This window comes from Pteropus medius, unplaced genomic scaffold (genome assembly GCF_902729225.1).
Source record: "Pteropus medius unplaced genomic scaffold, Ma_sr-lr_union100, whole genome shotgun sequence".
Classification (NCBI taxonomy): domain Eukaryota; kingdom Metazoa; phylum Chordata; class Mammalia; order Chiroptera; family Pteropodidae; genus Pteropus; species Pteropus medius.
Genome location: NW_024355205.1, coordinates 35,060,942 through 35,086,805, shown reverse-complemented (window position 1 = coordinate 35,086,805; position 25,864 = coordinate 35,060,942). Strand labels below are relative to the sequence as shown.

Here is a 25,864-nt window from a genome sequence, read left to right as displayed (position 1 = left end):
ACTACTTAGGAAAAAAAAAAGAATGAAAGCCAAAATCGCAAGACATCTTCCTTATGCTACGTGGGCCCCTAGTGACAAAATACAGAGCCAAGCCCGAGGACGAGGGTGATCCATTTCTGAGTTACCAATGCAGACACCTTGCTCCTTCTTTGCCTTTCTTTTGTATTTTCTCCCCCTTCAGATGGCAAATGAGTACTGAGGATTCAAACAAAGGAGAAAGAGTCATACTGGATGGAGTAGAAGCGTCACATTTTTATATACCTTAATTTACATTTTGGCGATATCAAAATCACGGTCAATGAAAACAGAAAATTTAATTCAAAGAGAAAGCAAATAAAATACTAGTTTAAATTTAACTATCTGGTCTGCTCATTCACGGCATGTTTTCACTTTTAACCAGTTATTTTCGATTTCCGGAGTCTTCTCTTTGTGCTGTAATATCCCCAGGAGTGGGAAGGGAACCAGTGTGTGACTCCGCCCCCCAGCCCATCAGTGGCTCGCTGTGGGGATCAATGAGTGAATTTTTGCTGTGCTTCTGGGGCCATCGGCTACTAGGTGCCAAAAGATGAAGGGACGAAGAAGTAGAAATTAGTAGTTACCAGTCACAGGAGTGTGGAGCACAGCATAGGGAAGGTAGTCAGTATTATTGCAATGGCGGTGTGTGGTGCCAGCCGGGCACTAGAGTAATCGGGGGCATCGCTTCATAAATTATATAAATGTCCAGCCATTGCACTGTATACCTGAAAGTAATATAAAATAATAATAAAAGAAAGAAGTAAGAAAGGGAAAAAAAGACACAGCTTTGTGTTTCTCAAATGAAACATGGCACTTGTGAATGGTCTCGCTGAGAAGTCCTGGTGCATGGGAAATGTTTCAAAATGCAAAAGCCTTTTTGGGTCAAAATCATGACATTAGTGTGGCTTCTTAGTTAGGGGTCGAGACTGAATCTGTTTCAGTCAGAAGATTGCCACCTGAATCTTTTGAAGCATGTTAGCATGAGAGCATTTTGAGTAATAAATAAGTGTGCCTGGAAAATGCTGTTTCAAACCAGTCACGACTTTAGAGTCATTTACTGAATATTATGCTATAACATGATTTACTGACTTATACAAATGTTGGCTTTTAAGACATTGCATATTTATTTTGTACATGGTGTGAAAGATCAGATGATCAAATTTTCCAAATCTACCTGAAATCGATGTGCTAAGTGAACATAAAAAACTTCTCAAGCTTAGGCTATATTATTCTACCATATACAATATAAGTATGCAAGATTCCTACTCTTGATCACATTCAGAGTAAGACTGATGTAAATACTGTGTGAGAAGAATTTAATAGTGCAACAGAAAAACTATAAACATGCCTGTGGCATTATTTTCCTGTCGATCATATCACAATATACAATTTAAAAACCACATAACAAATAACTAAAAGAGCTAATATCTAACCACACTGACGTCATTTTTAAGAGAATGAAGATCTAAAACAACGTGCCATGTAATTATCAGGGAAAAAAAAAAACTTCCTGAACAATTAAAGACAAAATCCTTTTGTGCATTGAGATTGCTCTTTAAATCTTTACATTTTACCTTCATTATTCTTACCCCTGCATTAGATGTTTGCTTTTAGGTCAGAGGTTTTGGCCACATTTTCTGTTTAATAGAATGATATTTGAAAATGTACATCAGGAAATGACCAGATTTGCTGTAAGCCACATCGTTATTTCACCAATAATCTGAATCCAGATTACTTTCACCATTTTCTCTGAGTGCCAATGTTTCCAATTTTAAAGAACAAAATAAAAGTGAGCATATCTGTGGAGGACTTGCTCTCTTAATTGCAAATGTCTTTCATTGATAATTTCCACAATTATGCTTGAATAGCCAGGGCATGTGTACATGTGCAGCACATACACCTGTTCGTACATGTATGTGGGCTCACGTGTATTTCCATGCAGCGCCTACACAATTATACTCATGTTCTTCTTGAGTGAATAAGCAAGTCCATGCTGGTTTGAATGAAATATGAATTTACCTTTTGCACATTTAGCCAATCCTAGCCCATGTATTCTCTGCCCCAAAGAAATGCAGAGTATCTGGCGCCTAAATTCTGCCAAAGGCAAAATATGACTTCTGTAACACTGAGTCGCACAAGATTTATTTGAATACTGAGGGCATTCTTTACATGTTATCAGATTATTAAATTTTGTTCACGCTTCAAGGAGTCATCTGTGTACGAATTACTTATCCCCAGCAACTCCCGTTCCTCGTGTCCCCATTGACCATCTAGAGTTCAACATCCGAGCGTGTTTCTGATTGTTAGGTAGCTATTTTTCTTCTCTGCTAACCATAATCAACAAGCGAGTAATTATCACGAGTGAGATAACCATTCCTCTCAAGAGTTTTATTTTGCCCTTCGAGTGTCAGAGGCAGTTTCATTGTGGACAAGTTATTTTAACAGATAAAGAATGAAATGGTTGAAAGGAATATTGGTCTATAAAAACGATCCGAAGAAAGGACAGGTCTGGAGGTCACGTGGACGTGGGACCCACAGATTCCCACGGCTACAGAAAATTACTTTGAAGACGTTGCACAGAGAGAAGATTTTGAAGCTCTCATTTGTACATGAAGCTTTTGGGGGTCTTGTTAAGATCTAGACTCTGATTCTCTAAGTCCGGGGTGGGGGGCCTGTGATTCTGCATTGCTAACGAGCTCCTAGACGGGGCTGAGGTTGCTGGTCTGTGAACTACATTTTCAATGAAAGGGGCTGGTACATTCCAACGAAAAAAATCAGTGCGAACAACAGCATCAGCCCCGTTTGTATATGTTCTCGCAACTATTAATTCCTGATTTGATCGATTTCATTCTACACAATTAAATACACAAAAAAAAGGTAAAAATGGAATTATTGTATTTTGTAAGTAAACAGTCCTCCTGGCTCATTTTTCTGTATTTCCGGATAGCCTTGTTATATATAACATTTTCTGTGCTTGGAAAAAAAAAAAGAAGTGTTTTAAAGCAATGATATAAGTGAATATCGCATTTCAAGTCCTGGCATAATACCTTCACTACTCGTATTGAATAAATACCTTATATAATAGCTGATATCCTCGTACAGAAATACATTTCCTTCCATAATCAGCATCGCTAAAAATGTGTCCATCCGGCAGGACGTTTTCGCAATTGCCCTACCCCAAGTTCTTTGAAATGTAGCCCCCTTTTTGGAACGTCTGAGAGTCCGCTTCGGAAGAAGCATTTAACAAAGGAGCCCTCTCCAACGGGGAGATTCTCGTTTAGCCACCAGATCAAAGGAAAAGATCGATTTTGCAAGTCCGTGCCGTCTTTTAGAGAGATGCCACGTGTTTTTGTTTTCGAAGCCACCTTTACGTTCAGAGGGAGCTCCGGCGTGGAAACAGCCCGTGGCGTCGAGCCGAGGCGACGTCACTGCCGTCAGACGTTGCTCTGCTGCAGCAGAAGTGTTCTCAGCTCCCTCTCCCTCTGGTCCTCCTGCCTGTACCTCTCCTCCAGCTTCTGCTTCTCGGAATCCGCGCAGTAACATGAGCAGTCTGAGGTCTTCCGGATCTGTTCGAACTGACTGAAATCTGCCACGTACTTTCCGTTTTTGGAGAGAGAAACCACAGGCACAAACTCAAAGCCCCAGTGGATCTCCTCTGGGGTGTAGGACGTGCGGCTCTGGCAGACGGCGCTGGTGGACTCCACGGTGGCGTTGAGAAGGACCACCAGCTCGAAGTCCTTCTCTTTCAGGTTCTGGGGTGTGAGGTCTCTCAGGGGGCTCGTCTCGTCCAGCACGTGGTAGAAGGTCATGGGCAGGATGAGGAAAGGGCTGTCCGAGGAGGAGTCCACGTGGAACTTGACGGTGGCCTGGTTGAGGAGGATCCGCTCCCCCTCCTTGGTGACGTGGGTCTGGAGAAGCTTGCCGGACAGCTGGCACTGAATCAGGAGACTCTTCCTCATGTTGGCCACCTGGATCACCAAGCACAGCTTCCCGTTCTGCTTGGTGATGACCGCGCAGTGGCTGAACTTGATGGTCTCGGCCCGTTTTTTGGGTCTGGCGATTTTGGCCAGGAAGGTGCCCGTGATAAAGATCTCAATCAAGGTCGTAATGACCAGCTGAGCGACCAATAGGAAAATGGCATGGGGGCATTCCTCGGTGATGGAGCGGACGCCGTAGCCAATGGTCGTCTGAGACTCCAGGGAAAAGAGAAATGCCCCGGTGAGGGAGTCCACCTTCATGATGCAGGGAGTGTGATTTGACACAGGCTCGCTCAGGTCTAAGTCCCCGTGGATAAAGGCGATGGCGTAGTAGATGACCCCGAAGAGGAACCAGGTCATCACAAAGGTGGCCGCAAACAGGGTGAGTTTGTATCTCCACTTCATGTCAATCACGGTGGTCCACAAGTCTTGAAGATAGAGCAAGTATATGCCATCCACTTTGTCGATTCTCACATTGCTGTGTCCGCTCTTGGACATGACGCGGGGCCTGCTGGCCTTGAGTCCGGCGCCGGCTGGGTGCTTCACCAAGGGAGCGCTGGACATGCTAATGTGAATGGGGTCCATCGTCAGGCTCTTGGGGACACCTAAGGGAACGACAGAGAGACGTTTTACTGCTGGCACACTTGGTAGAACATCCAGACAACAGAAACGGGATGATCATGCGAAATTAACATGAATGTAGGCCGACGTGTACGTGAAAGGAGACTTCTAAGGGCAAGGCAGGCCTACTTGTGCTTGAGGGGGAAAGTGGGGTGAAGCGAGGAGCCTGGAGACCAGCAAACCGGGGCTAAATGCTGACTCTCCGACTTACTTGCTGTGTGACCCAGGACAATCCAAACTCTCGGATCTTAGTTTCCTAATCTGCAAAATGGGCATAAAGCCTACTCCTCGGGATTTTTGTGACAGCTAAATGATGTAATGGCTATAAAGTGCCCAAACCGAGCCTCACAGTCAAAAACGATGCCAATCTTTATAATATCGCGCTCGTGTGCATCAACCCCGCAGAGTATAATGGATATCTGCGTGTATATTCAGCTACCGTGGATTTATAATTATAGGGAATTTTAAAATAAGTTGACTGAGCACAGGGTCAGTACTGATATAACTAAAATTGACCATCCATAAGATAATTCTCTATATAGGGATGGAGAACACTAATACAAATTGTTAAAATTTGGGTAGCGTGAAATTTCTTTAAAACTTACTTTTTGCATGACATCACCTATAATAGCAATTTATTCCTCCCCTCCCCTCCCCTATCCAATGGATAATTTAGAATCCATGACCTCTCCTAGTTCTCGATTACAATGGAAAAGACTAAGTTATCAACCCCCCCCCAAAAAACACATAGTAAATAATTATGCTTGATTAATGGCTTAATCTATATGCCGATTATTCTTACAAGTGCTATCAATACACCATATTAGGTATGGCATTTAGATATGGCACAAAAATCCTGCCTCATTTCTTGATAACTAAGTAGAACCAGCATAGGAATCTATTTTAAAGAGTTAATGAACAAGTAACTCAGTACAGGCGTCCAGCAGTGTGCAGCAGAGCTGACCTACCTAGAAGTGCAAGTCTCCCGCGCTGAGCCCTGTCGTTACAGACGGGAACAAGCTGGGCGTGAGGCTACACGGCATCTTATAGTACCTGCCTGGTGACTGAGCTAAAGCACTCTCCATTCCTTGAAAAAGATGGTGCGAGTGATTAGGGGGAACTCTACCTGTTTGGCATGTTTTTTCCAGCTCATTGGTTTTTTTAAGAATAAAAAAAAAATTTCTCCCATATAAAAAGGAACTGGTATGCAGTGGTCTGTGATTCATGCAATAGTTTTTGCTGTTAGAGCAGCATTATTGCAGTAGAAGTTTTGAAAATAATCCTCTGGGCAAATCCCTTCCAGGAAGGGAAGTCATATCCCTCACAGGCTGACACTCGGCAAGGATGCCGCGGGTCTGCTGGGCTCTCTAATTTTCCTGTTACGTTATCAAGAGTGTGTCCTTTACTGAATGTCACGTGAAACGATTTTATTTTTTTTTTTCTTGGAAAGGAAAGTCACTTTTTCATTTTCATTGCAAAGAAGGGCCATATGTTATTCAGAATTTACTCCTTGAAGCCTATTCCACTTATTTGAGGATCAATTTAAAAGCAAAGTACAAGGTATGACTGATGAGCATGGTTTTATCAGACCCTCAACAGTCCTTCTCAGTGACTGAGAGGGAAACGGCCATGATGCAAGTTTGGGAGCAAAACGCCATGTTGGCATGGCCGAAGGCACAGGCAAGCTCGGAACACGAGCATTGCTGAAGACAAAAGACAAGTAAGTGCACGCACTTAAGGGGAAAAAAAAAAAGAAGAAGAAGAATTGCTAGGGGAAATTGCATGCCATTCAATCCACTGAAAGAAAAACAGAGGCTTAAGATTTTGGGTGTGAGTGATACACAAATGTCCTACGGGCACGAGCAAAACTACGAGCTTAGCTGTCCGCCAGCTTCTGGAAAGCTTGGCCCTGTTTATATGAAGGCAGTGCCACGAAGCTTCTGTTTTAACCTCTCAAAGGGCAACGGGCCAGGCTTGGGATGAGCTGGATCATTTTCCTTTTGCTGCTCAAAGTGCCTTTGCTGTATTTCTGCACATCTAGTGTTTGGGTTAATGACACCCATGCACCTCTTTCCAGAGGCCGGTGGTCAGAAATGGGATAAAGACTTAGAGCCTAGGATTTTAGGTTTAGCATCTCTCTGCGGAGAAGAACAGCCAGCGGACAGCCCTCAAAGGGCGAACACCTTCTCCCTCCCTCTCAACGCCCGACGCCCTCAGAACTGTTTACTACCTGGTCACTTACTCGGCGGGTTGGAAGCCGTCTTCTCCAAGGCAGGTGGGATGTCCTCGCTCCCCTTCACCCACCTGGCTACCTGGGATTCTGCTACTGCCTGAAAGAAAGGGGGACAGTGGTGTTTATAGGGATTTACCAAGAAACCGACCCAGTGAAACTGGCCCTTCACAATTCCCCCAAGGGCCGAGGCCCTAGCATCTACCTTCCCATCCCTGGTCGTCTGGCCTGGTGCCAGAATAGAATAAAGGCTCGAGGAGTGCTTTAAGAATTAAATTGAAACCGCAATCACAGCCCTCACTAGAATTCCCACCCTCTGCAGGGAGCTCAGTAGTAAAACACCCTGGAACCAGAGCTAACTCACCCCCACTGAGGCCCACTATCAACCGATAGCAAACGGGGAGGCAGGAAGGGGAAGTGCAGAGGAAGTAAACAGTGAGAATTGGAAGGGAAGAGTCTAGAATATTTTTACCGCCTGTGGAAATGCATTATTATTGTTGAGTCATAGAACATTAGAGTTGAAAAGATTGTCAAAACCCAGCCATTTGACGCACGTTGTTCAAACGGGGAGACTGAGGCCTGAGAGGTTGGAGCCACTTGTCTTCATGATACGGATGGATCACGGCAGGAAAATAAACCAGGTCCCGAGTCTTTAGAAGCTGTTAAACCTTAAACCTCCAAAGTTTAATGCAATCTGTTCTAAATTCAAGAGGTTCTTTTACATCTTGCTTTTCAGAACTATTTCTTCTTAAGCCACACACACACACACACACATTTTTATCTGTCTTACACAAAGAAGCACACATACAATTCATACTTCTTTTCTAATCCACCAGTTATTGAAAATAATTACAATAATTACTCTTTTCTCATTTAAGTAGTCCCAGTTGTCAAGCTGCACAGCTGCTTATGCCCTCGATTCTCGCTCTGCGTTAGCGGGTTTGGCAAACGACCTCTTCATCATCCCTCTGTTAGGATCCAGTGTCGATCTTACCTGGATGCTCGCTTTGTTATTTACCCTTCGTCACATGCTCTTATAGTGTTTTATTCTTCGACAGACTTCTTTGATGAAATTTACTTCTCTGTTGATACACACGCTTATTTCATATAATTCTTTCGCACAATGTTATGTTACTGCCTTAGATTCTTTTTTGCCCCCTTAGTGATTCAGCAAGCGACGTGGCTTTACTTCCGAATTGTTAAGGAACAACAGTTTCTCAAAAGCTAAGGATGGAGGAATAATAACAAGTATTCTCTTCTGTGATAACAAGTATTCCCTTCTCCTGACCCCACAAATAAGCAATATTCCATAGAAACCATTAGTAGTGTTCTTTAGTCTCTGGAAATTGTATTTATTTTTCCAGTGTTCATTATATTATTCCAGCATGTGGGTTGAGATTGTGATTCTTAGAACTGCGATCTCTTTATTGAAGTGAAGTCCTTAAACTTACTAAATGGAGAGGTCGATATTACTCTCTCTCGCTTCAAGCCAACAAAATACACATGGCATGGAGGCATCTCACACTCTTATGCCACGCAGCATTTGTGGTCTGGAGATAAAGGAGAGAGAGACGCATTTCTGAAACAGAACTACACAGCGGGCACATTGGAAAACGTCCTTAGCGGTAGAAGAACTACATCTTCAGCACTGGGGACAAAATGACGAGGATGGAAAAAACAGAAAGCGAGTTCCCATCACCGTCCTCGAGATTCTGTCAGAGAAAGGGGCTCTTATAAGAACGGATGAGCAAAGAAATCAACCACCGTGAGCAGGAACACACTGCCCTGTCAGGGAAAAATCAAGCTGTATATGGCCGGAAAGATGCTGACCAATTAGAAGAAATAGATATGCCAATAACAGGCACAAATATAGACAGAATCGAGTCAGAATAAGCCAGAGGTGGCCCAAAGTGGGAGAGATGCTGATAAATAACAACAATGGCAATAGCAAAATAATAAAATAAACATTTGAAGAAGTAATCATAATAAAGTTCCAGATCAATAACAGCGATCACTGTCGTAAATAGGCAACACTACGGTGCCACGTGGTGCTTTCCTTGTGTGAACTTCATTAGCCCTCACACCAGTCGTGCAAGGCAAGTACCAGCATTATCCCCGTGAGGAGGGAACTGTGGCACAGGCAGGTGAAGCGACCCACCTAAATTCCCAAGAGCTGGCCTGTGACAGCAATGCCCCTGCGGAGATCCTGTGCCTGCATTCTCCACCACCCTGACAAAGGAGCCTAAGCTGTAGCTCATCAGAAGCCCCTGGAAAGCCCAGGCCATTTCTGATTCAGTGGGTTCGGGGTGGGGCCCAAGAGTTCGCATGTCTAACAGGTTCTCAGGTGACACTGTTGCTCCAAATACACGCACTGACTGAGAACCAGGGCGCAATGGCTTCCAGGCTGAATGACATCCACCCTTGAGCAAGACCTGGACCCCCGCATTTTCTCTTAGCGTTCTAGAACAACGCTAGCATGCACAGGCATCCAAAAGATCTGTTTATTACTCTTCAGAATGCCCCGTCTTCACCATCCTTGTGGATGAGTGCCAAGTACCCAGCAGACCAAGGCTAAGTATTAATTCTTTTAAAGCATTGAAAAAATATTTTCTTTTCCATTCTCAGTTAGTACAACACGGAGCCCTTCTAAAAACTTAGAGCTCCGTTGAGTCAAATTTTGGAAGTGTTCCATTTGCCTGTTCTGGGAAAAACTTCATTCTATGTCCTGTGGTGGGCTAATGAAGTATTTGTACCTGCAGAAAAAATTAACTAAGAAAAAAAAAAAGTTGGGGAGGCAGCAGATTCCCAAATCTGGAGTTTCTCAATCAGGCTTCAAGTGAAGTCATTCTATGTACTTCAAAGGAGGTGGTGAGGTATGAAGAAATGGAATCCACCTCAAACCACAACTTTACAATTCCAAACTAAAGTTAGAATTTGAGGAGATCTGACTTTACAGCTCTAACAAACTGCTTTCTGTTTACGTGTATATATGTGTGTGTGTGTGTGTGTGTGTGTGTGTATTTAAAAAATTGCTCAACGAGCTTTCTCGAATGTCAAGTGTTTGTGACAAAACAATTTTTTGATGATCTCTTTCTTTGCTATCGATCCAAAATACTTGGATTAAATTTCACTTTAAGGATACACAGGTTTAAATATTAAGTAGAAAAAAAAAAATGCTTGACAAGAATGTACTTGGGTTCACTGAACTTAAAAGGTTTAAAAATCATTGAAATTAAAACCAGTGAGGCTTAGCTATCTTTTCTTTGGATCCCGTGACTGTGGCCACACATGCACCTGCTCTGGGACCTTTGGTCTTGGCCTTGTATCACCTTCCTTCCTGCTCTTCAAAGCAGTCTAGGACTTGCTTCCATGGCTGGTCTTAACTGCTCTTAATCCACGTCGACTGAGGATATGGATGGCCTTGCTCAAGTGGCCTCAGAGATGAACATATCCATCGAAAAAGAACAAGGCGGCTAACGTTGGCTCTCAGAAGATCCCAGAGGGCAGCATCTTTGGTTCTTACTGGCTGGGGAAATTACTCTTTCCTTCTGCAAACCTATTCTTCCCCTCGGGCCATCGAGGACCGAGGCTGGCTGGAAGGAACGGCAGCTTCTGGGAGGCTGTGGAATTGTCTTTCTCCTCCATGAGAGTCATAATGATCTGAGAGGACACTCCAGGTGATTATTTGCAGCCTAGGTTTCTCTATCCTAACGGCCTATGTTTTGAAGCTGTAAACTCGCAATTTAATTGGTAGAGCGTTGGTAACTTTTGTTGCGGTGGCTGATCGTTGCTTCCTGTTATTGGCTGCTACTGTCTGCTGGGCCCATCCATAAAGTCCTCCCCTGGGCTTGTCCCTGTGGGGAATGTGTTTTCACCCTTTTGCGTCAGGTGCGGTCATGTGACTGTTCTGGCCAATGAGTGTGAACCACAGTGACTCACTACACAGCTGAACAGAGGTATAAGACTCACGGCTGGGTCTTGGGTAAGGCTCAGACTGGGCTGTTCCTTCTTCTAGGGAACTGGGAAGAGAGAGACCCTTGGCGCCAAGCTACGACTTACCCACAGCTGACTTGTAACACGGGTGAGAAAAAAACTCCTTGTTGCCATAAGCCATTGAATTCTTGGAATTGTCTGCTATTGAGGCGACACCTAGCAAAAGCCTGACCACAGACACACCCTTTCTTCGTGTTTTTATACCTTGGGATTATATTTAAAGGAAACATGTAAAGTCTTCAAATAGCCCTAATGTGAACTTTGAATGTTCATCTATGACTAAATACGGGATAGAAAAAAAACAAAATTCAAACGAACAAGTTTCCAATAGGAAGACAGAATCGCCTGACCTGTAAGGACAACAGAGAAAAGAAATAAAAAAGCTGACTAATTCTTCTCATGAAATTACTTCTAAATCCATACGTAAATTTATCTCGATAAGACAAATTTTCAGGACAAGATATAAAGGCTTGGGCACTATCACTCGAATATTTCGCGGAGCAAGAAGACCTTGGTGAAGGATGTGGTGGCCTCATGATCTGTGATGACAGACACACTGGGCAGTGCTGGGGGCCATTATTATTATATCATTGGTAGTTTTTATTTAAAAAGGGGGTGCTTAAAAGGGACTAGACATCTTTTAAAGCAGTTATAGATAGCATTCTATTTAATCCTTCTCTTTATCTTGTGTAGAAAACATCCTCTCGATTTTCTAAGTGAAGAAACTAAGCTTAGAGAGATTAGATAATTCACACATGTTGGTGAAGTTAATCCATGGAGGGCCACACTGGCAAACCAGATCTTTCTGTTTGAGTCCAGAGTCCATGCTTCTCACCTCTAAGTTCAGGAAACATTCAGATTACCTGGAGGTCTTGAAAGGCACATGGCCGGGCCCCACCCCAGAGTTTCTGATTTCGTAGGTCTGCAGCGGAGCCTGAGCGTCTACGTTTCTGATAGGTTCCCAGGGGATGCTGGCACTGCCGCTCTTGAGACTACATGTTGAGCCTGTGATCTACACTATTCGCCACCTAATAATATATAAAATATATAAGAAATCCACGAGCCCGTAAATCGGGTTGTCTAACAGTCCAGCCTCATCACCTTCAGAGGCATGAGCCCTTTGGTGTGAGAGAAACAGAGAGCCAGTGGGGTTAAATAGGCATGTGATGGCTGGAGGGGTGGGGAGGGGGTGTTTTCAGTTAGCCAGGAGACGTGCCCTAGGGGATAGAAATACAGGCACACCGTCTTGGGGGAAAATGAGAATTTCTGGGAAAAAGGAAAGCAATTGTTTAAAAATTGTTCTGAGGTTTCTAGTAGGATGGCGGGTATCCCCTGAGAAGGTCAGAGGCCTGAGGGGAGAGCCTGGACGCTAGGGCTGAGACAGCTGAGGCTGGAAGCACCTTAGCAGCCTTCGCTCAGCCTTCCCCCAGGTGTGCGGTACAGGTGCTCCCCAAATAAAGTGATTCGTGGTCAAATGCTTCGGGGAAGCTTTACCCACCAAATCTCTGAACACCCCACTGTCTGCACCCACTGGAGAGTCATACCATGCATTGCTATACCATAGCGAAGTCCTACAGCAAAGATGCTGGCTTAACTATATCTGGAATTTATCTGACAATTTGGAAATATTTAGAAGAGTACAAGTCTGGTCTAAGCTCTGCATTTTATGTCTGGGGAAAAGGGGATCAGAAAGAGAGCACCTTGTTCAAGGTCACGGAGCTAACGGCAATGTTAGGGCTAAAAGCAAGGCTCTGTGCTTCTTAGTTCATTTTGTGGGCAGATATTATTTCTTTTTGTTATGCACTATCTTGCTATGATCTATCCATCTCACTAGACACTGAATAGGGTGACCCCTGCCCCAACTGCAGCATCAGCATCACTGGGGAGCTCATTAGAAATGCCAGTTCTTGAGTCCCACACTTGAGTTCCTGAATCAGAATCTCTGCAGTGTTGCCCAAGGACCTGTGTCTTAAAAAGAACCCGACTTCCCAAGGGATTATGCAGCTAGTTTGCTAGTGATGGTTTGGTGGATTGGCAAGGTCTTCCTTTTGCCCTGTTACACAGGGGAAAGGCAGCAAGCACCCTTTGAAAACAAACCCTGCATTTTGCTTTGCATGGGAGACTCTAATGCTCCCATTTGCCTCTATGGTCAAACATTTAGCCTTTTTTCCTGTGTTTCCATTCCATTATTATTGTTTTGAATTCCATACGTACTAAAAAAGTCCTTTTCCATCTCTAAATGTGGTTTGCATAGTTTTACCCTTTACTCCTCACAAGTTGGAGGATTCTTTTTTAATTTTTTTTTCTTCTATACAACACGGACCTTTCTCCAGTCATCAAGGACACGTTTAAACAGATACTGGGTTCAACAGGAGACTTATTTTCCATTTTCCATGGCAAAGAATTCGAGCACTGGAATAAGTCAGAGGTATCATTTGCTGAATATTTTTGTAAAGACAGTTTAATTTCAGGCCCTTTATTTGCAAGAGAGTTGGCTAACCCAAATAAAACATAATACATCTGTCTGTTGTTACGAGTGACCAACTTCAGCTGAACGTTATTACTTAATAACAGCTAACTTTCCTATAGAGTAAGAATGTGCCTCAGCTAAAGAGCAAATGGAAATTCCCTTCGGTTTACCACCCCCGGCCTCTCCGTGCTCCAACATGTAAAGAACTTGGGTAATAAGCATAGTCTCCCCTCTAATGACAGCATAGCTTGGACATGCATTGTTGAAATATGACTGACAAAACGAGAAAATTTATGTCTGACGGCGGGGAAAAAGCACACAGTGACTTGTATCGCGTTACCCACTGCACCGATTCTCAGTTCGGGGAAGAGATTTTTTTTTTTTTAACTAGCTCATGGAATCTTGTCTGGCTTAGTTCAAACGTAGCATAGAGAAGATGGCTCTAAAGTCCCATTTAGATAAGGAGAAGGAAACAAAGAGCGTTTAGGCTTGTCTGACCCTTACCTAGACTTAGTCAGAAGGAAGGCATCTGTTTTTGTACATGGTACTTGTAGAGAAGTATTTTATGGCGCGTATTCTACGTGATGAAACTTCAAACTGGTCTTAGTTGGAAGAGAGAAAAAACGGGAAGCAAGCAAGCCACGTTCGTTTTCTGTCCCCCACGTCTCTGTACTTGAAAGTTGCTCAAGACTAGATCACTCCTTTTTTTTACAAGGCATCATTATATAATTTGCAACGTCTCGAATGGAATTTTCCCCTAAATAAATCTCCTGCTCACTAAGACATTGAATCGCCCACCCTTAACCATTCACATCTTTCTTTGCCTCACATTTGTAATATTTTCTACTATGACAACAACATAGACATATAGAAAGAGTATCGAAATGTAAACATACATACCGACCTCAGGCTGGCTTGTTTTTCTGGCTTCATGCTGACTATTTTTTCTTCTGTTCAAAATAAATTTGGAACTGTTCTTCTCTATCGATTGATGGTTAATAGACTTTGGTGTGATTCACCTGGATACGAGGGTGGAATTCTTTTCCTTGGTGATTTCCATGCTCATTATTATCATGATTGGAATCTCATCCCAGACAAAGGAAATTATGATTTTTGCTTGATTTGGAACCAAGTTATTTAACAGTGGGAAGAGTGTCAAAAGGTTTTGAAATTCAGTTTCACCATCGGTCTAAACTTCGACCACATTTCTCTGATACAGAAACTAGATAGCCCAGGATCTCAGGGGAATGCAGTTAATACCGAAATTCTTGGATTGTGGTCAACTTACTTTGAGGATTGGCAATATTTGAGTTGTCTGCTTGTCCCAAAGCTGAAAACTAAATGCTTGTGATTGTCGAGTCGATAATAAGAACATTTCAAACTTCAAAATACCTTCACATTCAATCAAAATCTGAGACCTTTGGAAGAACTAATATCCATCAGTGAATAGTATAAGAAAACACGTGCAGTTAATTAGCTGGAGGACTCTTGGCCCAATTTTGGTGTTTTTAGGATTGCCAGGTAAAATATAAGATGCCCAGTTTAAAACTAAACTTCGGATGGACAACAGTTAATTGTTTAGTATAAGTATGTCCCCTATGGTATTAGATATATACTTATACTAAAACTTATTCATTGTTTGTCTGAAACCTACATATATATGTACTATGTAGATAAAGTACAAAGCAGTCTTATATTTCTACTTGCTAAATCTGGTATCCCTAAGGAAAAGCAAATTTATGCTCAAGAGTACAGACAACATTCTTAGAAGAATGGCAACCCAGATGCTCCCAGTTCTGTGAACCCTGAGAACACATGTAGACTTTGTGGAGGACAGTGCATCCTTTTCATGCTCCGCGCACCAGAGGTGTCAGGTAGTCTAGTAAGCTAGTCTCATTTTACTACTGTAGCTTGGGGGTTATTAATCATTTTAGTGTTACAGCCCTTTTTGGTGGACTGGTAAGGTGTCTGACTGCCTTCTCGGAATGTGTTTAAATAGATAAAAATAAAATAACTAGGATTACAAAAGACCGATAATATTAAAATGCACTCACGATTTTTAAAAACTCAAACTGTGTTTCTTTTTCAAGTATTAATTAATAAGAGCCAACATTTTGAAGGTATCATGAGCAGAAATGTTAAAGACCTCTTAAAAAGCTGCAGTGTAATGTTCAAATACCGTGATTTCTACTACGACAAAGTCACAGTGTTACGTTTTACTCACAGGCGATTGAGGAAACCTGTTTCTCTTTCTTCCCCATCACGAATCCTCCTGAATTCTACCCCTCATCGCTCCAGCCTCCATGCACCTGGGTTTGGACCCTGCTGTGAAGGAGGCTTCTCCATGTGACTTCATCCTGATAATGTCACAGAAGTCGGGCCAACATATTGAATCCTTCTTGATCGATTTCCCCATAAATGCTCTCTTGACATTTTCAACAATTAGGCTTCCTGACACTGTTGGGACACACTTAGCAATTAGAATCACAGTGAACCCCCTGTCCTATAAGACATTACCACGTGCACGAGTGTTAGCAGTGACCATCACATTGGTGCTGACGTAATTGGAACAGTGACAGTGGGGAGACCCTCCAACACCCCGAGTCTGGAAATAATGGTAGTTTCTTCTTACATGGAAACAAAAGAAGACATAACAGCTCAGATATACCCGTAATTCCCTGTCTTCACAGCTTTACATGCCGCGTTTCTCAGAACTGTGAAGCTGGATTTTTACTGTTAATGCAATATTCGGTCACATGCAACTTTATGTTACCATGGTTTCATTATAATCCTTACCAGGAAAAAGAGAAAGCTTACTCAGCTACAGAGTAGAAATTCAGACGATACTCCCCTTCATAAATCCTCCAACGGCCTCCGCTGCTGACAGGATAAATCCTGAACACCTCTGCAAAGCTAAAACCTCTTTTAAGCCCTGGCTCTCACTCCCTCTTCAGCTTTGCTCCCTCCAGGGTATGGCCTGGATGCCTTTTCTGTGAACGCTCGACACCTGGGAACATGCCATTTTCCCTTAAGGTTCTCGTCCTCTCCTCTGCTTGGTTAACTCCCACCTGCCCTTCAAAAGTCAGATTGAATATTACCTCCTCTGCACTTAAAAAAATAATCAAACACTTCTTCAGAGGCAGCGTAGTGTAAAGGTTAAGGGTACAGGGTCCTGCTTCTGTTTATAGGAGCTGTGCGACCGCAGACAATTTACTTAATCCCTCTGAGACTCAGCTTCCTCATCCGCGGAATAGCGATGATAATAATTTCTGTACGTGATAGGATTGCGTGAGGTTAAAACACAGAAAGCAACATAAAAGTCTGCCTTCTCATGCTCATTATTGTATCAGTGAACTACTAACATTATACGTGTACAATGAACAAAGCACACGAAATATGCCTTACCAAAAAAAATTACATTTACCACAGATGACAGCAGAGGGTTAATAATGAGATTATCCCAAGTCCTTGTGAATCAATAAGAACCTTCTTCCTCCGAACAACAAAGTTTATAAATATACGATCAAAAAGATTTTAAAGGCAAAAAAAAAAAAAAACTTGAAGGTATTTCAACAGCCTCTATTCTTCCATTTGCAACCTGAGAGCTTACTGAGTGCCTGCTGTATGCTAAGCATTGTGCAGGGTGCGAGAGCTCCAGCGGTGAATGGGACTCATGTGGTCCTTGCTTTCATGTGGTTTACAATAGAGCAGGGGAAGGAGGTATTAAATAAGTCATTAGATGAGTTATTTAAAGACATCCGTGGAGAGAACTAGGGAGAAAGTCAAGGATAGACGAGAGAACGAGACATACAGAGCCCGACGTGTCCTAGTCTGGGGTTCCAGGATGGCTTCCCTAGGGAGGTGGCGTTAAGATAGAGACACAAAGGATGCGAAGCCTATGGGAGGTCAGAAGGCGGGCGAGGACAGAGGTGAGTGTGCTGGGTAGCGGGACACATGGCATTGCAAAGACCTGAGGTGGCAAGAAGCTCGTACCTTCCAGGAAATGGGGAAAGGTTTGAGGAGGGGGCAGGGGAGTGGGATCGGGCAGGAGTTTAGGGCAGAGCCACACCAGGCAGGGCTTGGCGGGCTCCTTGAGGGCCATCCTTCATCCTGGGAGAAGGAGAAGCATCTCAGGGTTTTAATCAACGAAGAGATGGGATCAGACTTGCTTTTAAAAGTCATCATTTTTGGCACCATTTGAAAAAAGGGAGGCAAGCGTAGGTGCTGAAAGTCAGATTAACTGCTGCTTTCAGTAATCCAAGCCTAAAATACGGATGCACGGACAGAGTTGGTGCCAGTAGATTGAGAGCAGTGAGGGTTACCCCTTCCAGAAAGTCAATAGGTGTCCCTAACAGGGCGACATTGGGATGAGGGTGGAGAGGCAGAGGCGGTCTCACAGATGATTCCTGCCTCCTGGCATGGAAATGAGGTGGCTGGGATGGGCGGTATTTTAGTGATTCAGAGAACGCTGGATCTTTCTCTATATTTTAAAAACCATTCATGTGTTATCGGATAGCCAGGTTGTTCGAATGTTTTGATATTATAGCAGGTCAGAGCTCACTGGGTGCTTTATGTCAATGCAGGAGGATCCAGCCTGGGGGCACGGGGCGGGGGTGGGGGTGAGGTGCCTGGGACACCCAAGCAGAGATGAGACCTGGGGTCTGTGCTAATGGGTCTGACGAAGGCTGGGCAGGAGAGATGCCTTTCATGTTTAAATCCACAAATAAATTACCAGGAACTGGAAACATGTAAGCAGATGAGATTCTCTTAGATGTAGAGTATGGGAGAGGCAGTCCTAGACTGAGTCTTGGGGAGCCCGAGGTCAGGCAGAGTGGGGAGCACTGTCAAAAGAAGCCAAGAAGGAGCCACGGATCCGAGAACCACAGCTTGTCACGGATCAAAGATTTGAAAAGCCAGATCAGCAATTTGCACAGACAAGCACACAGAGGTGAATGGCTTCATACATGGCTTCTGATACAGTGACTTGGCATAGCTTTTTCAGGCATCAATTTGCTAATGTATATCCAAAGTTTAGAACTATTTTATAATCTTTGACCCAGTAAATTTATGTCTAAGAATTAATAAGAAATACGCATCAGGATTATGTGTAAGCGTGTTCTCTACATTAGTGATAATATTAAAATGTTCAAACCAACCTGGATCAGCAATAATATAGAGAGGATTTTAAATTTATAAACTATTTATAAACCGAAATATTATGTAGTCTTTAAAAATCACAGCAAACCTACACAGGGTTGAAAAAGGCATTCGATAAAGCTGAATATACAGCTCTGTTTTTCTCTCAAGGTAAATTGAAATAAAATGCCTCTAAAATGTTAACAGCAGTTATCTCTTCAAAGGAAAACAAAATTAGGAAGGTTTTTCAATCAGATTTTCCATTTTTATGCAGTTAATCTGAAAATTCAATTTCCCTAGCACAGACCATTCCCAAACATTCCAGATTTTACTGTAAATAAGTACTTACTGTGCTTTTACTAAGAAACTTTCCACACGCTCCCGTGGCCAAACGGTATGAAACGAGTTACTCTCGGAGCCGTTTTGACTGTACAAATCCAAGAACTGGTGTTCGGGATGAGGGTTCGGGGTTATTTCATGGCAACTTAGCGCTTCACTTAACTGACTGAGTTGGAAGAGTTCACCCAAAAGAAATGCTGATAAAGCGGGTTTTCTGCCCGAAGCTTTCGCTCGGGCAGGTCTCTTTACCCCAGATTCCTTCTCCGTGCCCTGAGCCTGGAGAACTCCTATTCGTCCGTCAAGGCTCTGTTCAGACGTCACCTCCTCCACCTTCCGGGGAGAGAATTCCTCTTGCCTTTTGCAAACTGTCCGCGCCTCACGGTAAAACTGGAGGCTGGAGGTGTTGATGTAATGATCTGTTTAGAAACTTCTCTCTCTTTAAACCAGGCTCTGTGGGGCGGGCGTTCAATCTGTCTTTTAACCCTAACGCCCACACAAGGCCGGCCACGCGGCAGGGCCTTCTTAGTGTTGGGGGAGGAGCAGGGTGGGTACGGATGCTATTCCAGTGAACTCTGAGCCTCCCCGGTTTGGTGGCCAAAGCACCTCATTCAAAGATACGGGATGTAATGTGCTAGGTCAGAGGGGAAGCTGGCCCCAAAAGAGGCACGTCGGAGGGAAGACGGGGCCACACGCGTCACTGATGTGAATGACAGAACCAGAAATGAGGATTTAGACTTCCTATTCGGATTCATAGCACAAATCCGAAAGGGTACAGCAGAAAAGTAATAGAATTGTTCAAATTTAGAGTCTACTTCATCCTTTTAAGTGTTTGTGTTTAGCGCGTGCTCAAAAATGTACATAATATATTAGCACGGGGCAAAAATGTATATATCGTGCATGTACGTGTTCATGTTCCCGTGTGTGTGTGTGTGTGTGTGTGTGTGTGTGTGTGTGTGTGTGTGTGTGGTAGGGGAATTATAAGTTCTCGAATCCACTGCTTTAGGCCAGTGCTTATTAAACTTGAACCTGCAGATGCCCCGAGGATTGTGTTAAAATACAGATTCCGATTCAGAAGTTCTGGGCTGAGGTCTCAGAATCCACGTTTGTCACAGGCCCCAGGCGTTGTGAGGCCGGGACTGGAGGGTGCTACGCCATGAGTGGCAATCAGCTTTTTACAAGCAGGTGGCTCGTCTGAGCTACAGCACAGAGCACAGAAGATGGTTCCGGGGACTGTTTCCTCATCGGTCCCACGGGTGGCCAGAACCGGCATCACCCTAGAGCCTGGGAGAAAAGATTCACTCATTGCAAGGAAGGGAAGCTGCAAAGAAGGGCCATGAAGGCTGACTTCTCTCCCACACGCTGCTGTGAAAGGGGCCTCTGAGGGGTGCTGGGCAGTACGGCTTTACCCATGGCCGAAAGTTCAAGGTCACTGGCCAACTTCATTAACAAAAAAAGGATCACCATTTATAAAGACAGTAGCACAAAACAGCCCTCTGGTCAGCAGCTCTTGTCCAGTGTTTGGCTCATACCTGGAGCCTCCTTTCTGAGGATCAGAGCTGGAAACCACAGTCTTGTCAAAACCTCTCTGGTGCCCGCGTTCAGCGGGAGAGGGCAAGCCAGGAGCTTCTGACGAGTGAGAGCTACCACCACACCTGCACCCTGATGGCACGCTGGCGTCGGGAGCCGATGGGATGCCAACACTGTTTGTCCACAGAAAGAGAGAAAAGTACCACATACACACACGGAGTCCTCAGGGAATGTTCGTGAGTGTGCACACTCACGTCATGGACAGATAAAATGATTCTCTTAATTCACAAAGTCTACCCGGAAATTCACGTTTGTGTGTCCTAGGACAACTTTCAGAAGACCGCTTCGGTCTAATCTGAGCCCTGCGCTTTAGCCTAATTGCTGGCCAGTTTGTGCCATGCAAGAGTGGTCGCAAATACGTTTTCAAATATTTACATCCTCTATACTGTGTAACTGGTGTCAGCGAACAGTGATGTATGATTGGATTAGACAGATGCTTCCTCTGTATCTAGGTCTGAAGTCCACACAAACACAATGCAGCCCAACAGGATGCAGCCTCTAACTACCTCGACACCTAAGAAAGAGCACACGTCCATGTTTAGCGAAGACAATGGAGAGGATGGAAGAGGAAATTCCAAGGGGTCATTAAACTGGCCACTTGAAATGAGTTGTGCCCCGAATCGAGCCCAGTTGGCCAGTTCATAATGTCCTATCTTGGTTCTATCTTCACGCCTATTTTTGGCCAAGAGATCCAATTTTCAGGGGGTGAAAGTGGGAACGAGACCCTGCTTGAAAGACCCGGTCAGTGCTTTCTTGTTTGTTCTGTGAGCCAGCTCCTGTTTCCTCTTGACCACTGGTAATAAAACCCATGAAAGGACAAAGGACAAAGGACCTGTCTCTGGCCGTGGGGAGAGACAAGAAGTTTGGTGAAGGAGAATGCCTTGCACCATGAAGCCAAGCTTTGGGAGACAGAATCGATGGGTGTGGAGAAGAGCTTTGGGGAGGAAAGTGATTACCCTTTGCCTCTATTTCCTCGATGGCTGTGTGATGGCCCCCAGCCCACAGGAAACCGTCCTCTGCCGAGCACATGGCTCCCTCGGAGCCAATAACTCTGGGCTCAGGCGGTGGGCTCAGGCGGTGGGCCCATTTCATTCTTCATCTTACTTGACACTTTCCTGACATTTCAGACTGTTGCCACAGACTTCTACCAACGTCTCCCAATTTTTCTGGCTTCTTTTCAAGTCCATTTTAGGCTCCTGCTCTTCTTCCGGTCCTTTAAATGGTATTTTCCCCCAAAGCCCCATACTCCAAACTCTTTTATTCCCATTAAACACGCACTCCTGTATCTCCTCTCACGGCTTGAGATGCCATCTTTATTGTGAGATTCGTGTCTTCATCCCAGGCCTCTCTCATCACTGCCAGATTAATAGGCGAGGAGCAGTTCCCTGCTCACTGCATCCCTGGACCTCTTTGCTTTCTGGCTATCTTTTAGAGCCAATCTCTCTAAAGCTAACTTTTCAAAAATGAGAACTTGTCTGTGTCGGTTCCCTGTATCCTCCCTCAAATCGTTCTTCCTTTCTTACCTGATAAAGTCTAAACTAGTTTTCCAAAGTCCAAGTCTCCTGCGCTCCAGCCCCTGACTACCACGTTGGTCATATTTCTGGAGGTTCTCCTCGCCATCATCCATACTTTGATAATGATGAGTTGCTTTCACTCTTCACACACTGCATACAAACCCCCACACCTCTCTACCTGACTTTTCTTCCACTGTCTCCCCTGCCTACGAAGCCTAGCCTGGTACCAGTTCCTCCAATTGTCCGCCTGGTTCTTCCCATGACTAACACTTCCCATGGCAGATTCATTTAAGAACTGGCCTCTCCTTTACCACTATAAAGTAGAATGTCACTACAACACCGTGATTTTCTCTTAATGTGTCTGTCTCCCTCCTCTAGATGATGAGTTTTTTGAGGACAGGGATTGGACCCTGTTCATCTGTGAACCCACCGTCACACAGTCCCTGGCACATAGTACATGCTCAAAAGGTAAAAGTTTTAATGACTCTTACTCATTGCTCTATAAATGAGTCAGCAAATGAAGCAAAAATGGATTAGTCATCAATTCATAAATTAAAGAATGAATGAATGTCAGAGACATGGCCCAAAACATGTGAACACTTTCAACACATTTGTCATTACCTGTCAAGCTTTCTAAACTGCTCTTTTGAAGTGATTTATATTTACACATTGTTCTATCTCTGTAGGAAATGAGTTTCTATAGTGCTGAAATCCTCTGGGCTAAGAAACCCTTCCTTTTATCTTTCCTGATGCAGGCACTCCCAGAAGCTCAACTAACCCTTTCAGCTCACTTGGTCAGTGACTCATAGTAATCATACCTGCAGTTACTTGAAAGATTGGAGGTTTTCTCCTGGAGAAGCACAGTTACTTTCACAAGTACATCAGTTCATCCTTCCTTTAACCCTCCCCCCAAACACACACACATACACACAATTAGCATAAACATTATTTCAGGGTTCTGTCTGTCTACATTCATGTGGTGGCCATTTTATCAGCTTTCTTAACGACATCTTTAAGAGGCCCAAAGATTTAACTTGAAGATCATGACTTGGAAAGAGGGAAGCTCATGCATCTGTTGAGTGGGCAGGTGCTTCTTCTAATCTCCCTCAGTTCTTCCCATTGGCCATCAAACCATCATAGTTGATCTCTAGGATTTGTTTATTAAAATCAAAGAGGCTATGTTTATTTTGGACAGATCTATTACCACTCGGTGATGAGAAATGGGACCTAATTTCTAATATGCTATTCTTATTACCATTTTATATAAATCGTGGAATGATGGTTGAGGAAAATTGTAGAACTCACACATAGCTTAGGACTGAAAATCGTGACATAGGTCTTTGAACTCTAGTGGGATACGTCCTGATTCCTAATTGCCAACATATCATTCATTCACTCACTTACTCATTTATTCAGCAAATATTTAATACTATTATAAGAAAGATGTTGTCTTTGAAATACGTAAAGATAAATGATGTGTGGTCCTGTACCCCTCAAATATACCATCTAATAGAAGAGATGACGTAGACATAAGTTGTGATTACGCCAAGAAGAATAGAACTCTTCATGCCTAACCACTATCTTATGGATACGTCTACACTTTTATCATAAAACTTATGATATTCAATGGTTCTTGTTTTTTTCTTATTCCACAAGACTGTAAGTTGTGTAAAGGCTGGGACTTTGTCTTATCCTACTTTATATTGTCTATTTATACCAGTCTTCCTGGCGCACATGGATGAACGCGACATATAGAAACGTACCAAGGATTTCCAGGAGAAGGATCGATTCTTTCCAACTGGAAGAATCACAGAAATCTTCAAGCATTTTGTGTAGGAAGAAGAAATAGGGAAGGAGGATCACATGCAAGGAGAATCGCCTACGTAAGTATGTGGTGATGGTTCAGCATTTTCCCAAGAACTCTCATTCGATTGGGCCATAGGGCAGGCATATCAATGATTCCCATGGCTACATAATAGACATGCCTGGGGAGATTCATAATGCCCGAATGCTTCACTGCACCATGGGTCAGTCGAATCAGAATCTCTCGTTGCGCTGGGGGGTTGAAAGGGATATATGAGTAGTAGTCTGAGTTCTTGTACTCTTTGAAAGCTCCCCATTTGCTTCTAATGTATATCCAGGGTTGAGAATTGCTGTGGTGTCCCCAAAAAAGTTAGTATAAGTCCAGATTGGAAGCTAAACTGGCAATAGATTTTAAAAGGCCATGAAGATCAAACTGAAAAGTGCAATCTTTCAACAGACAAGAAGAAGCCAGGCTCCTCCAGCCAGATAGGTTGTAGCTGTAGAGAGATTATTTAGGAGGCTTCTGAATCCATCCAAGCAAATCATGAACTTGGAAGCACCACCACCTGGGTTTAGAACCAGGTGGAATTTACACACCTATGGGATGTGAGGTGGTGATGGGGGACAGGGGCTGAAAGGACTGTGGGGTTTGGTGCCTGGATGAAGAGGAAGCCTCATGAGAAGCAGGGAGTATTGAAGGCACTTGATGATGTTGGCTTTGAGCTCGCTTGCTTTGAAGTGTCCATCTCTAGGAAGTAAATTTGGGGCTGGCAATGGAGATTTGGGAATCCCTAAGAAGAAGTAGAAGTTGAGCACAAATGAGTCAATGAGATCTGTAATAAACAAAAAATACCAAGAGAAGAAGGCGGCTGAGGGTAGATTCTTACTGCCTGTATTGAAGAGAAAGAGAGAGGCTTTCCAGCAAAGAAGCTGGAGAAAGAGCAGCGATGTAAATTCAGCAGAGTGGACAACTGGGGAGGCAAGTTTTCAAAAAAGAAGACATGATCTAAAGGTCAAAGATTTGAGGGTGGACAAGGAAGCACTGATGTTATCAGGGGGGTAAGTCTTAGAAAGGAAAGGGACACCCATTCCCTTAAAAGGGAAGAAAAAGAAGAGGTACATTCACTGCACATGTGTTTATTGAGCACCTACTATTTTCCAGACTGTTCTAGACACTGGAGATACAGGAGTACAGTCAAGATGCTTGCTTTCATAAAACTTATGCTCCAGTATGGGGAAGGAAAAGAAAGATAGGGCAAGTTATGGAAAAAATTTGAGCAGTAGAGGATGACAAGTGAAGAACTGTGCTCTTAGCTCAAGAAATGATGGCCTGGCCTTTCGGAGGAAGAGAAACAGGCCTGAAGGATGTGAAACGAACCCGGGTTAGCACCTGAGTAGCACGTAGGAGAGACAATAAGAGATGAAGAAAAGAGCAAGGGTCCTCTAGGGCTCACGAGCCTGAACTGGTGTCATTGGCTCCACGATCGTGACTTTGCACTGCTGGGCAGCCTGGGAGCACTAGCTGAGTGGGAAAGGATGGGCAGCCCAGAGCTGGGGATTGGCAAGGCCTCTGTGGTAATAGGTTACTGAGACTTGGAATTACAAATACCACGTTAGAAACATAAACATTTGAAAACCACAAAATGTAAATGCTCAAGGTCATAGCACACTCATCAGCTCATGGAGTCTGTATAGTAACTGAGCGCATTAAGAAGCCTACGAACTCTGCTCTCCAGCTTTAGAGGAGCTATAATTTAGTGTTGCTAGGTAGCCATTAGTCCTGTTTTCCTCATCTGTAAAATGAGAGGGTTGGACAAAATGACCTCAAAGTTCTCCTCTGGCATGGTCAGTAGGGAACATCAGAGTGCATGTGAAATGCTGAAAGTTAATTTTCTTCTTTAACATTTACATCGAATGTTTAACCCTTGGTGTTCAAAAATGCAGCTACAGAGCCAAAGCAACTCTGTTAGGTCAGCGAGCACAGAGCCCTCAGTTTCATGGACCATCCTGGTTTTAAAAGGAATTGCCCTGTGAAAATACACAACCTGCATTTTGGTGGGAGGAATCTTAAGTGTCATTGGGTAACTGACTAGGGTAATCGATAGGTCATTGATAGGACATTAAAACAGACCAAGTAGAAAATGATTAGAGATGAATAGGTTCTAATATTTGCAAGTTG

The 25,864-nt window shown here is 43.7% G+C and overlaps 1 protein-coding gene across 6 annotated transcripts in view; it reads right to left on the bottom strand.

Moving 5' to 3' along the window:
• Positions 1–3,426: 3,426 nt before the first annotated feature.
• Positions 3,427–25,864, bottom strand: part of KCNJ15 (potassium inwardly rectifying channel subfamily J member 15) — a 39,842-nt gene continuing 17,404 nt past the window's right edge. Inside the window, exons 1-3 of one of the 6 annotated variants that reach the window (XM_039857679.1) lie at positions 16,103–16,283; positions 6,856–6,943; positions 3,427–4,597 (exon numbers count right to left, since the gene is read on the bottom strand). In XM_039857679.1, coding sequence (XP_039713613.1) covers positions 3,450–4,577 — 1,128 coding nt within the window. In that variant the 5' untranslated portion in view covers positions 4,578–4,597; positions 6,856–6,943; positions 16,103–16,283 and the 3' untranslated portion in view covers positions 3,427–3,449. Of the gene's footprint in view, positions 4,598–6,843; positions 6,944–7,048; positions 7,080–8,294; positions 8,575–16,102; positions 16,284–25,864 lie in introns of those variants that run through there. The other 5 variants (XM_039857680.1, XM_039857678.1, XM_039857681.1 and 2 more) reach the window with 5 other exon arrangements.